The 14,272-nt window shown below is 37.0% G+C and overlaps 1 protein-coding gene across 1 annotated transcript in view; it reads left to right on the top strand.

Annotated features, from left to right (window-relative positions):
* The window catches only part of SERPINI2 (serpin family I member 2), a 47,408-nt gene that overhangs the window by 23,808 nt on the left and 9,328 nt on the right, over positions 1–14,272 (top strand). The window contains exons 6-9 of the mRNA XM_036243850.1: positions 186–283; positions 4,087–4,173; positions 7,153–7,242; positions 12,185–12,282. Of these exons, the coding sequence (XP_036099743.1) occupies positions 186–283; positions 4,087–4,173; positions 7,153–7,242; positions 12,185–12,261 (352 nt within the window). The 3' untranslated portion in view covers positions 12,262–12,282. The remainder of the gene's footprint in view (positions 1–185; positions 284–4,086; positions 4,174–7,152; positions 7,243–12,184; positions 12,283–14,272) is intronic.

The following is a 14,272-nucleotide window of genomic DNA, read 5'->3' as shown; positions in this document are numbered from 1 at the left end:
GGGATGGCTTAGTGGCTGGGAAAATATATGTATGGAAATGAGAGGAAGCGTAATTGAGGTAATTAAAGCAAAAGATTTCACAATATTATCTCTTCCAAGTCATCCACTTTATAGGGAAAAACAAAACAAAACACTGGGGTAGAAAATGTGTCTAGTGTTTCTTCATCTTTTTTTTTTTTAAACAGATTTAAAGTAGAACAAAAAGTAGACTTCAAAGAAGCATTATATTCTTTGAACATAACTGAAATATTTAGTGGTGGCTGTGACCTTTCTGGAATAACAGGTAATATGATAAATAATTCTTATATTATTATGTTAATATGTTTTCTTAGTAACTATGTTAACTGACTGATCTTAAAACTGAAAGAGCATTTGGTCCTAGGAAATACATAAACGATGAATAAATGTCATAGTCATGTTGAGCTGTCTGTAAACACTCTATTTTGCCTTTAAGTACTTTTCCTTAATGAAAGCTAGGAAGCATTTTAGAATGTTAGATAAGCCTCCCAACCATGTTTGTAATGAAACTATGTAGGTAAAGTATTACATGGGCTTTTATTTCGGCCCTATTTGGATTTTCTTGTTTGAACGATGGGAATTACAACTTTGAGTCTCTCATCTAAGTAGAGCTAATAAAACTCTTATAAACCAATTTGCAAATGTTAATTCGGTAATATCAGAGCCCATGAAATAGGCATTTGCAACATGCTGCATGATGAACACAATCTAGAAACTGTAACCCTACAGCTTGCAGATTGAGCTTGGGACTGACAACAAAGCCAAGGAGACGGGTCCTTATGCTAACTTGCACCTGGGAAACTGTGCAGGGTTAAGATGCCACTTGCACAACAAAGCCCAAGACAGTCTTTTAATTGTTCTCATCCTGGAAATACCCATTAGTTCCAAAGCACACAACTGAAGAGACAAAATGGATGAAGAGAGCCAATTCATCCTGTTACTTGCCCTCTTTCAAATTCAGCCTTGTTTTATAAAAAGGGTCCTATATACAAACTTATCTCTCTGGGGGCCTCTTGTATTATAACATGGAAATTTTGTGTATTCCTATATAGCAATCTGGGCTTTGAAGAAGTATTCATTAATTTATGCACTCATCAATCATGTGGGTCGATGAACAGAATGCGCTTTCCTGGCGGAGGAGTTGGGTGGGGTACACAGGTGACGTAGATGCTCATTGTCACCTTCACACATGATTTAGCTACTTGTTCTCACACTGACAGGTAGATCTAACTTCTTTGACAATTTCATCAGCATCAGAAATGAGACAGTCAACATTAAATACTGCAACAGGATGCTATCTGAGTGTGCCCTGGAACACAGCCACCTCATCAACCTGAAATAAACCAAGCCGTTTTTCAAGCACCTCTTCATCTTAAACTTCTTTCTTGCTTTTGGAAGCTTGCTTGCTGAACCTCAGACATTTCACACAGCCACTCACTCTGCGAATGCCCAGCCATATGTGAATTCTATAAAATCTCTTTTTACAGGCAGATTTGTCAAGAAAATACCTTCAAAATGCTTCTTAAAAGAATTTGTGCAAGACAACAGCCTTGAACAGAGAATAAATGTCCAACGTTTTCAGCTCTTTCTCTCCCGAATTACCTCTCTGATTTGTTTTAACCACATTGGTTCTGTCTTATTGCCTGAAATAGAGCAACCACAGCCAAGGATGGCACTCTTCCTGGTCATTAGGAAAAGAGTGAATTCCGTGCTCCCCCTACATTTCATTTGTGCAATAGGTATTCAGTAAAGGCTATTCTGAACCAGCCCACCATTAGTGCTACTGGGATATTTACACAGAAGAGACACTATCTTGGACTCATTTAGTTCATAATTTTAGATAAAATGTTTTCAGAGAGTTACTTTGAAAATTTTGAGATGAGGATTTGACTTCTGTTATTACTTTTTTATATTCTCTTTGGTAAAATATTTAACCTTTCTGAGCCTCAACAGATAAATCTGTCAAATGAGATCATTATCCAGTGGCAGAAGTAAATAAAAGAACGTATGTAGCCCTGGCCGGTTTGGCTCAGCGGTTAGAGCATCGGCCTGCGGTCCAGAGAGACCTGGGTTCGGGTCCCGCTAAGGGCACGTACCTTGGTTGTGGTTTCTCCCCAGCCCTGGTTGGTCGTGTGGGTGGCAGCCACTCGATGGGTTCCTTTCATGTCGATGTTTCTCTCTCTCTCTATCTTCCTCCCATTCTATCTGAACAAAAAATGGAAAAATGTCCTCAGGTGAGGATTATAAAAAAAAAAAAGAATGTATGTAAATCACCTCGTTCAACATCTTGCATATAGTAGTTTACTCAATCAATATTAAATACTAGTAATAAAAAAAAAAAACAAGTGGGGCAAGGGGCACGTTCATATTTACTTGCAGATCTTCTAGGAAAGCTATGGAAGGTTTTGTCTTTTTAAGTTGACAAAAACGTGGAATTTTCATAGAAAATTAAAGGAAAGAATTATTACAAAGGGTAGAAAACAGTGAGTTTATGGAGTTCAGATTTCTGTTCTGACCTTATATCTTTCAGGTCCTGTCCTCTTCCCCAGACTGGGCCCTCTCTGTAGTAAGATGAAATACACAAAACGGAATTGCTCAGTCTAATAGCCAGAGTCACTTGGTCTGGTGACACTGTGAAAATGGGTGAAGTTCTCTACTCCTCCCAACCTACTTTTTGGTCTTTGCTCTTGGCATGGGCCCCTAGGTCATCTGCTCTCTGCTCTCTGTGTGACTCCTACGGTACTCCAGGCAGTCCGGGAGAAAGGAGGTGCCTTTCTGTCTGACCTTAAAGGCCATTCTCCAGCTTTTCAGTTAATCTACACAATGAGACGATGCCCCCTTTCTCCATCTTTAGACAGGGTGAGAGAAGACTGCTATTAGAAAGTGATGTTTTCTGCTGAAACATGAATAACAAGGGATGTAATCAGGGCAAGTTCTGGGGAAAGAGTTCTGAGCAGAGGGAGAGCTATGGTTAAGACCTTTTGCTTGACTTGGTAGCTGGAGCTACGGAGGAGGACAGGAGATAGAGCAGGGTAAAAAGTAATCCGGGCCCAGATACAATCATCATAAGCGGAGTTCATTTTTAGTGGGGTGGGAAGACATTTTTATGTAAATGTCCCTTTGATGACCGCTGTCTATCTTGCCTGAGGCAATTTTCTTTTCCGTAAACTTGCAGAGCTAGTTGCCCTTTAGTAAGGTATTTCTTCATGAACCTTTTCACATTTGGTGGCTTTGGTGAAGTCCACCTGCATGGCATCAGCTTTCTCTCTCAAGAGAAACACAGCTCCCTTTTCTCCTCTCTTGTAAAGTTTCAAGGCCCACCCTCCTCTCCTTCATCCTCTCGTCACCATTGAATGCACGGACCACATTTCAGTTGTCTCTCTACGAACACTGTCAGAGCAGGGATGGCTGGTGGCTTCTGTAACTCAAGGGTTCTCTTCCTCTTTCTCAAGGAGACCATCCTCCCTGTATCAGAAACGCTTTACCCACACATCAGGAGAGAGGAGGGGCATTCTCTCTCAGCTTGTGTCCACACCAGAACAAAACATCGTAGGAATTGACTGGTTTTAAAGCATAGCTTCGAAGTGATTTTATAACAGATACCACAGAAGTTCTTTAGACTTTCATGGTCTCACCAGTCTAGAAGGAAAGTAAGTTTTGTTTTAAACTTGAATCAAAACTGAATACAGAATTTAAAAGGCAAGTTAGCTTTGAGGTTGAATACAGAGGGTGGGATTAATTCGAATCTGCAAAGCCTCTTTCATCTTGTCTGTAGACTGGGCTAAAGGGAGCAACACCTGCTGTCCATTCAAATACATCACTTAATGGGCTGTCTGATTTGAGGCTTATACCCTTCTGTCTTACCCTTTATATCTGGGCTAAGCTCGGTCTCTCTGTATCTGTCTCTTCATCATTTCTGCAAAAGCTAAACCTAAACCACCTTTATCTCTAGCAAATTAATTAACTTGGAGTTTGTTTACTTTTCTTTGTTCATTTGAAATGTAATTAACCTGGGACACAATGGCTCTGAATTTTAACTCTTAAATACATTTTCATGTTTTCCAACAGATTCATCTGAGGTGTATGTTTCCCAAGTTGTGCAACAAGTCTTCTTTGAGATAAATGAAGATGGCAGTGAGGCTGCAGTGTCTACCGGTAGGACAAGTGATTTCGCAACAAGCTGGGAGGAAATTTGGGGGGTGGGCAGTGAGCTTGAGGGGGCTGGCATTTTTGCAGTACTCTGCTATCACTTTTCACTCCTGCTGTCTAGTCCTCTGTAGGAAGAAAAATAATTGGTTGCATAAGGTGTCTATGCATCTCTGCAACCATAGCTTAATGCAAAAGGAGGGGAAGGAATTTGATTAGGAGTTGAGGCCCATCTACTTACTGACAGGTATTTATTTGCAAATGGATTACCTGTCAATTAGCAGATAGGATGTGTGGAGAAAACTTTAGGCTCAAATATAAAATCATTATTGTTCAAGAATGCTCACTCTTAAGTAATTGTATTAATTTCATTCTTCCATCACACCAAATTAGTCCTTTGTCATTGATTCTTGTCATTATGTCCATGGCGGTGCTTCTCAAATTTAGCTGTAATTAGAATCACCTGGAAAGCTATTGCAACTACTGTGCCCAGTACACAGCCCAAGGTAATTAAATCTGTATGTCTGGAGATACAATCCAGGCTCCAGCATTTTCTTAAGTTTCCCTAAGTGCTTCCTGAGGGTTGAGGACCAGTGCTCCACCGTGGCTGGCAGCCTGTATCTGCTACTGCAAGCGTAATGCAAAGATTAGCAGCATCAGCGTCACTGGGGGACTGGTTGGACTTGCAGAACCTCAGGCCCGACTTCAGACCTACTGAATCAGAAAAACACAAGGTGTCCAGGTGGTTCGTGTGCATATTACAGTTTGAGAACCACTCCTCTGTGATATATTTCCTTCAAAAAACCCAATTTTGAATAGTGACTATGCTGTATAGAAGAGATACTTAAAAATAATTAGAGAAAAGACTTAAATTCAATTAGAAATGATAAAGCAACTTTAACGAATATCTCATATGTCTACTTTAATTTTTTCAGACTATTTGAATTCTAACCAATATGTAAAAGATATCTATTATTTAAACTGTCATATTGACAGATTTTTATAAGCTTATATATGTGAATTTCTTGATCAATTTGTAGTGTAGTTTCATTGGGTTTTGACATCTGGGTATGACACACTGGTTCTCATTTTGTCATCTCCTGAAGGATTTTGTATTACTGTGCTCAAGGAACTTACATTGGAAGGGATGCAGTACTTCAATTCCTGGAGAAATCAAAGGTTGCATTAGTATGAGGCTAGGCCCCACGTAGACAAATTTTACAGTTGCTTTTACATAGAACCAAGAGTTATTATAGATCATTATCTGACCCTTTTATTATATTGAGGAAAAAAACAGGTGGCTAGCCTGAGGTTAGACTGTTAATTTACAGCAGAGTTTGAACTGAATCCATTTCCTAACTTCATGTTCAGAGGTCTTTCTGCTATTGTCCACTGGCTCTCACTTTAAGTCTAGAGTTCTTCAAGGGGCTATAACCATCATTTAGGGATCAGCAGTAACCCTGATGTGTTATATCTCAGAATAGTCAGCATGAGTATTTTAACTTTTGGGCATCTGCTCAGGGGTTGCTTAAGAAAAAAAGTTCACTTATTCACCCAAATGAGAATGGGAGATGTACTGACTAAGCTTTTCTGATCATCTCATTCATTCAGACATGGGACGGATCCATTGGTAACTTGGACAACACAGCCCTGATAATCCAGATAGAATAGTGCTATGCATTTTATGTTACTAAATGTATGTTTTGTTGTGAAGGGGATCAGAATATGCCACCCCAAAATAAGCCACTTTGGCAGCAACGTTATTTTGAGCTGAAGGCCTTTGAGAAACAAGAGATACAAAAAGAGCTCTCTACCCACCCCTATCTGCCCAAAAGCAAGGCCTAACTTGCACTTTATCACTGGAGACAGAAGTTGGCAGTAAGATTAGTCTGCATAACAAACCTTTCTGAGTAACCTGTATCTACCATTAATTTCCCCTATATATTTACCTTTCCACAATTTATCACTCCGAGAAGTCCAAACCTTGTTTCCTTGTGTAGTCACCTCCCCACAATTTAGCATCCTTTGTACATATGGTATATGACTGCTCAAGCCTGACCCCTTCTTTGGTATTCACTTCTTTTCTGTGAAGCTCCTGTGTGGATAAAAACATAAACTTTGTCTTCTATTCATCTGTTTTTGTCAGTTTCATTTGCACACCCATAACAAAGGGTATAGAGAAACAAGTTTTTTGTTTGTTTGTTTTTTGGTACAATTGTTTTTTTTTCTTTTTCTTTCTGAAAACACATTACATTCTTTAAAAATATTTTTTTCATGGGTCTAAAAATTGTACAAAATAATTGTATTATTAGTAAAGGAAACATATGAATTGAGTGTAGACATATTTATTCTATAAAGAAAAAATTGAATCACTTAAATTCACCCACTCTAAATATTGATAAATAACAATAGAGCAGCATAGTATAAATAATTGTTAAGGCAGCAAATCCCACTTCCAATCTCATAATAAAAAACCCCATGTACATTGGCAGCAAAAATCCTAATAATTTTGGAAAGGTAAGTTAAACAAAATAAATGTATACTCATGTGATTACACAAACCTGAAGATTAGAAATAAAATACAAACATATCTGCTTAGGAATTAGAGTTGAAACATTATAAGAATAAATCATATAATGTAAATAAAAAGTGAGCAGAAAATTACTATTTAAAGATGAAATATTTCAACTGCTTTTACTAAATTGAATCTAGTATCTGGATTTCTTCTTCATGAAGCATAAATGTGAAGTTAGAATTAGTTTTGAATGATCCAATATTTATTCTTCTGCTCTTTGGTTTTAAAATTTATTTCAAAGTTCTCTGCATTTAGGAAATGGTAATTTTTCCACTTGTTAACTCCTCAAACAAGATAACCTTTCCTGTCTGTATAAAGTATTAAGGATATATTTTCTTTACTGATTTAAAAAAATTTTTCTTTAGTGATATTTTCATGTGAATATCTAAATAACTGTTGTCTCTGTTTTATAGGAGTACACATCCCTGTGATCATGAGCCTGGCTCGAAACCAATTTATAGCAAATCATCCATTTCTGTTTATTGTGAAGAATAACCCGACAGGTACCTTTTTTGAAAATTCCCTGGGGGAACTGCTTAGGTTAAACAGACCTAATCCTAACTGCTAATTGCATCTACATATCTGAATCACTTATTCTCTCAATGGATGTCTATGGAGTGCCTGTTTTGTATCAGGCATTCTATTTTAAGAGATGGGGCCTAAAATAGGGCAGTGGTAATCATAGCCGCCAACATAGCTATTATATGTGCTAACCATTTAAAATACTTATCTCTAAAGCTCTCATCATTCCAATAGGTTGGATATTTGGCTAAGAAAGACATAGAAGTTCTGACAGAGGTTATGTAGTTTGTCTAAGTGGCAGAGAGGGTCTAGGGCCTCTTTGTCTCTGAAGTCTACTATCCACAACGCTACCACAGGAGTCAAACTTGGGAGTGTAGAGTTGTGAAAAGTTTCAGAGGTGGATTCTAAAAGAACAAGTGATTGGGTATAGGTTCTGAGTGGGAAGGAGAGACCAAACATAACTGCAAATCTCCAGTCTGGTCATTGGGTAGAAGATAATGCAGGTAGGTACAAAAGGTAGAGGTAATGGTAGAGGATTGGATTGGCATTGGACACGATGTCAACATGTGGAAATGCAGATCGTCTGGGTAGATGTTTCTGCACTTTCCTGTATGAAAAAGAGGTCAGGAATGTGATACGGTGAGGGAACTTTCTTTAAGTTTATATTTAGGACTCTGGGAGTCATAATGACTATGTGAAGGTTATAAACCAGAGGAGATAAGAAATCACTTTTTATTCATTTCTGTATCCAGCTCAGTATTTGGCAGAATGCCTGGCATATAATATCAGTGTCCCTAGAGACTGAGAGTATGCACTTGGGTGTCAGACCTGGGCTCAAGTCCCAGCTCAATTAACTAACAGTTGTAACAATATCATTTATACATTCTAGGTCATATTTTCCCTATTTCCTATGTGAACATAATATTAGTACTCATCTCATAAAGTTAAATAAAAGGATATATGATGCTAATAACACTATGTCTGGCATATAGTGTTTAGTATGAACAAGTCAATACATATAATTGAGTGGATGACTGAATTAATAAATAAAGGAAAATGAAAAGTTTCTCTGTATAAGTTGATTTACATGGAAAGGAGACCTAGATCATATCAAATTTGATGTCTGTTAGATTCATTAAATCTGTTAGGGATTCTGATGTTATTGGTCCTCTAAAGGATATGCCAGTCTCTTCTTTTTAGGTCCCATGAAACTAAAGCTGAGTGACCCTTCTGAAAGGTGTATCTTGAGCCCTGGCCAGTTTGGCTCAGCGGTTGGAGTGTTGGCCTGTGGACCAGAGAGTCCTGGGTTCAGTTCCTGCTAAGGGCACGTACCTCAGTTGCAGTTTGTCCCCGGCCCTGGTTGGGGTCATGTGGGTGGCAACCACTCGATGTATCTCTCTTATGTCGATGTTTCTCTTTCTCTTTCTCTCTCCCCCATCTCTCCCTCCAGCTAAAAAAAAAACAAAAAATCCCCAAACAAACAAAAATGAAAGGTATACCTTGAGAACAGTGGAATAGTTTTAGATTTGCTGAAATTGCATAAACACAACTTCAATTCCAGTAGTAGATGTGTCATTGTTAAAAGATATTCTGGCCCTGGCCAGTGTTACTCAGTGGTTAGAGCATCAGCCCACAGACTGAAGAATCTTAGGTTCGATTCCCAGTTGAGGGCATGTACCTGAGTTACAGGTTTGATCCCTGGCCCTAGCCGGGGTCATGTGTCTCTCTCACATTGATGTTTCTCTCTCTTTCTCTCTCCCTCCCACTCTATCTTTAAAAAAAGATATTCCAAGTATGTCATTTGATCCATACATCTTTAACCTTTGGATAACTCTAATTTCACACAATTAGTATGTAATTAGTGAGTATGGAGAACAGAAAGAAATGAAGGTACACTGGAAATCAATGCACAGGGAAATAATGGCATTTGTTTACTTACTTATTTTGGTTTTTAACTCCTTCTGGTCTTTGTTTTCTTTTCCTTTTTTGTTTTAGTGGTTAGCTTTTCATTTATTTATTTACTTATCTTTCTTGTTGAAAGAATTGTGGATGTTCACCCTTACCCCCCTCCTCCCCACTCCCGCCCCTCTCCTGCCTAGAATAGTAATGTTTGAGCTGTTTTCCAAGTTGATGACTAAGGCCATGCAATAGTCATCAGTTAAACAGCAGTGAAATGCAAAACCCCAAGTAAAGTATTTTTATTTATTTGTGATAGGGTTTCAGTATCAGACCTTAATAACAATTCTTACTGTTCTATGATCTTAATTATAATGAAACTTTCTAACCTAGGGTTACTCCCATAAAATATAATTTAAAATGAATAATCACTCATTTATTAGGGGCTGCAAATTGTTTCCATAAAATATAGAATAGGCTATTATATTAAGACAATGTACAGTCACAGATTTATTTTTTTCTCGCAAATGATCTCAAGAACTCATTTAGATTAGTGAAGATGATAATTTTGCCTAGCATAGTAAACTACTAAGCAGCTTAATGCTCTACACAAAATATATTTATTTGACAATTTCAAAAGTATGAGGATGAATGACTTTAGATTTAGTATAACCAATTTTTATCTAGATTTAAAAATTGTTTTGGGTCAAGCAATCCTCTTGTGTAAAATCTATACATTATTTGTATTTTCCCGTCAGGTTGGTTTAAATTTTAGTATAGTCTTTCAAAATTCTTACTAACCTGAACCTCCAGGGAAATAAAACATGTTTATTATTCTTTTAGGTGGAGAGGCTGAGGATATAGGCCAACTTTAGAGACTTTCAGAACAATATTGTGAAAAATACTACAGGAAATGTGTCATTTCTGAGAAAATAGTGATTCATTATTTTGAAACTGACAGTGGTACACATATTAAAAAATATTGTGTTTAGAACTCCTTCAGGTCTAAAAAGGCACTTTGAAGGGAGAAACAGACTGCGGGGTGTTTATTAAGAAGTTTTTTGTTTTAAGCCATTATCTTCGTTTATGCTACTGTATTTTAATATTAAGAGGCAAAAATTGTTTCCATCTTATGTAGACATTGTATAAATATAATAATTAAAATGGGGATACCTCTTTAAGAAGAGGGCATGAAGAGAAAAATAGAAATAGTAATGATTTCTGCTCCATGCTGCCTCTAAAGCCATTGCTATTATGTCAAAGAAGATTTCACTCATCTGTCCAATTTAGCAGTGAGTAGATTGGTAAATGCATGAAGACAACTCAAAACATGGTTCTCCTTGGCCAAAGAAACAGATTGAAAAGGCTAAGACAAGTGGCTATTACATAATGTCCTGTGCTTCTGAGTGTTTAAAATTTTAAACTATTGTCTTCAGTGATGAATTCCTATAAAAGTCACTTTAAAATTTTTCTGAGTAAGTAATTCTGATAAGAATTTTGAAGCCATAGAATTATAAAGATGCAAGAGTCACTGATGATTCCTACTGAGATGAAATGTCCTGGGACACGTTAATTATGCATCCCTGTCTGTCTGAAAAATATGAGTATTAGTTTTATTTATTTCTTGTTAATTGTTATTATTGACATTATTACAGGTGTCTCCCATTTTCTCCCTTTCTTTCCCCATCCATCCAACCCCTCCCCCCCTGCACCCCCCGGGCCTTCCCCATGCTATTGTCTGTGTCCATGGGCTACGCATATATGTAGTTTTCTTTCTGTTTTGCAGAACAGTTTTGAGATTTTTCTTATCATTGATTATAATTTTTTTGTGGTTTTTGTTAATCCTCACCTGAGGATATTTTTTCATTGATTTTAGATAGAGTAGAAGGAGGGTGAGAGAGAGAGACAGAGAAACATTGGTGTGAGAGAGACACATTAATTGGTTACTTCCTGCATGACTCGGACCAGGGCTGGGGATCGAATCTGCAACCCAGGTACGTGCCCTTGACCAGGACTGGAACCCCCAACCCTTTGGTCCACAGGTCAATGCTCTAACCACTGAGCAATACTAGCCAGGGTTGATTATAATTTTTCTAAAGGTATTATTGATTATAGTTATTCCTAAAAAGTAGAAAAAGTCTGCTGGATATTATGTATATTTCCATGTTTTTGGCTCCTCTAAGACTGTGTCTAGTCTTTGGGCTGACCAGTAAAAAGTTAATGAAAAAGGACTCTCTCACTGTTATTCCAAAGGCATTTAAATATACTTCCCATCAGCTTTAAAATGATGTAAAACTCATTTTATCACGTTTGAAATTAAGCTTTATTACATATGACGATAAGGAACTTACAGCCAGAATTGACATGGATTCAAACCACTGCCTTACCCTAGCTGAAAAGAAAGGTGAATGGATTTTGACACATCATTTGTTTCTGTTTTGTCCTCTAGTTCTTAGTGCCTTTCCACTTGCAAACACAGGATGGCTAGAAATAGGTGTTCGCATTTATGCTGTGTATTGGTCTCCTCCATGAGGTTTTGAAAGCACTAGAGATATGGAAATATTGTCTTTAGCAGTGAGCTTTGATTCAGAGCTGAAGATCTGAGAAGCTGTACTTTTAACCCTAAGGGCTTCTGCATAAAAAGATGACTGCTAATGCCTCAAATTTCAAACTCGACTGTGCTCATCACTATTTTATTATGCTGTGTTTGCCTGACTGAGTCTCTGTATTTAGAAGAACACCTCTCGGTCACTTTATCTTTGCTTTCCTGTATGTAAATAGGATAAATGTATTTTTTTATGACAAACTGTTGTGGATGTTAATTTATTTTATAAATTTCCAAAAAATAATTAATGATGATAGAATTATGCATTTTAGACAAAGGTGAGAGCTTCGCTGTTAGGCATTGGTTATTTATCTTACAGAGAACAAAGGCTGAATGATTTGTTAAAATGTTAAGAAAGACTTATTATTACCAACTTTTTTTTTCCTCCAGAAATTTTTTAAGTATTTTTTTTCTCTTCCTAGGTTCATTTTTGTTTATGGGACGGGTGACAAATCCTGACACTCAAAATGTGAAGGGAAGAGATTTAGATTCACTGTGAATGAAACGCACAGAGAATAAGGTGATTACTGGAAAAAAGGTGGTTGTCAAAATACTATCATCTTGAAAATATATTCTATATATATTTTCCTGTTTTAAACTGTGCCTGTGTTAGTCTGTATTAATATAGACCTGTACTAATGAATAAATAAAATTATTGATAAATGAAAATCTATTCAATATTTCTATTCTTTTGGTATGTTTTATAAAGTCTATATGGATCAAAAACAGTGAACTAGCATTCATATTACTATTAATATGTTAGAACAGTCCTAAGATATTTTAGATACCAAATTTCTATCTTAGATATCAAAGTCTCTATATTGCTAAAAGACTGAATTAGTTGACTCCCAAGTGTACCAGCACTATCCGGACCATGGGGAAGTAAGGTTCAGACAGAGAGGGTGCTGTGTGTGCTTCTCAGGGGTGCTGCATAAGAAGCAGAGATCCAGTATCTATGACAATAGATAAGCTTTGCGTTTTTGTGCTAATATTAATTTGGTATTCTTTGTGCTACATTTAATATTTGCCTTGTTTTAATGCCTTTTGGGACATATCAAATGCTTTATTCTGATTTATGCTTTAAACATGTCTAGAAAGTAGAAATGATGAGAACTTTATAAAGCTTTCCTATATGCGAAAGTGGCAGTTAAATTAGTGTGATTCAGGAGGCTGACCTTCCAAGATTTTACAACACTGAGCTAAGAAAGTGTTAGAGTGAAGATTGTAATCTATAAAGATTAAATGCAGAACCCTTCCTCTGAATACCCTGGACTGTCAGAGGGAAATATCTAAAATAATATTATATTCCAATGATTTGATATAACATGTTTCACAGTTTTTCCATTTACATGTTAATGATGTAAAGTGTCTTTTTGTTTGTTTGTCTTTGCAATTCTTGGCAGAGAGCTTGATGATAATGACAACCATTGTTGAGCCCTACTTATGCGCCGGGCACTAAAGTAAACACTTTACATTATGTTAACTGTACTAAAAATCTGATGAGATAGCATTACCCATTTTCTGATGAAGAAAGAGACTCAAAGATGTTATATAAATCAGTCAAGACTATGTAGCAAATAAATACGGTGGTCTTCACCATATTTCAAAGTTTGAATCCAGGCCTATCTAAACTAAAAGGCCGTGTTCATAATCACTGAGTTATAATTCCTTTTACTGAAGGCCTTCAAGCAGTGCAGGTCTCCCCCTGAAACGCTGTGCTGTCTGGTCCCCTGAGTTGAGGTCTCCATCTACAGCAAAACCTAGAGCCACATGCAAAATATTTTGAAGACCATTTTAGAATTAATTGTGATCCCTAAAAACCATAACATATTCAAAGCAATATTCATTCTCCTAACTGTCAACTCGAGCTTACTCAGGTATAACACAGTAAATGCTAATCTATATGATAATTATATACCATAAATTTGTTCTTGACTGTGGAACTGGTTTAAAAACATGCTCCCTCTATTCAGGAATGAGAGAATAATCAGCTTAGTTAAGAGTACAGTAGTTTTATACAGGCAGGTTCTAGATTCCTGTTTTGCTGGGGTTACCTGAGTTCTTAAGACCTTCTCTGCCCTGGAGATTCATTCATTTCTTTCATGCATCATAACTGAGCTTCCACCATGTATGTCCCAGGCACTGCTCTCTATACAGGGATACGTCAGTGAAAATACTGATATGGTCTCTGCCCTCAAGGGGCTGACATTTCACTGGTGGCAGAACGGCAGTAAACCAGTGAACAAATACAAAAACAAGTTAATTTCAAATGGTGAAAAGTAATGACTAATGAAATAGGATGAGGAATAAGGGTTTTATAAAATAAGATTAATGTAGAAATGTGACTGCCCAAGTTTCACTTTAAGTATATGTTTTTTAATGGGTTTCTAATGTATTTGCTTTTCTTCAATAAGATCTGTTAAATATCTGCCTTGAATTTCTTAGTACTGTGGAGTCTGACTTAGGGTAGTCTGGCTGCTGCTTTCTGTGCTGACTTTATGCTCTATGTC

This window comes from Molossus molossus, unplaced genomic scaffold, assembly GCF_014108415.1.
Source record: "Molossus molossus isolate mMolMol1 unplaced genomic scaffold, mMolMol1.p scaffold_m16_p_5, whole genome shotgun sequence".
Taxonomy (NCBI): domain Eukaryota; kingdom Metazoa; phylum Chordata; class Mammalia; order Chiroptera; family Molossidae; genus Molossus; species Molossus molossus.
This window is presented reverse-complemented; position numbering and strand designations above follow the sequence as displayed.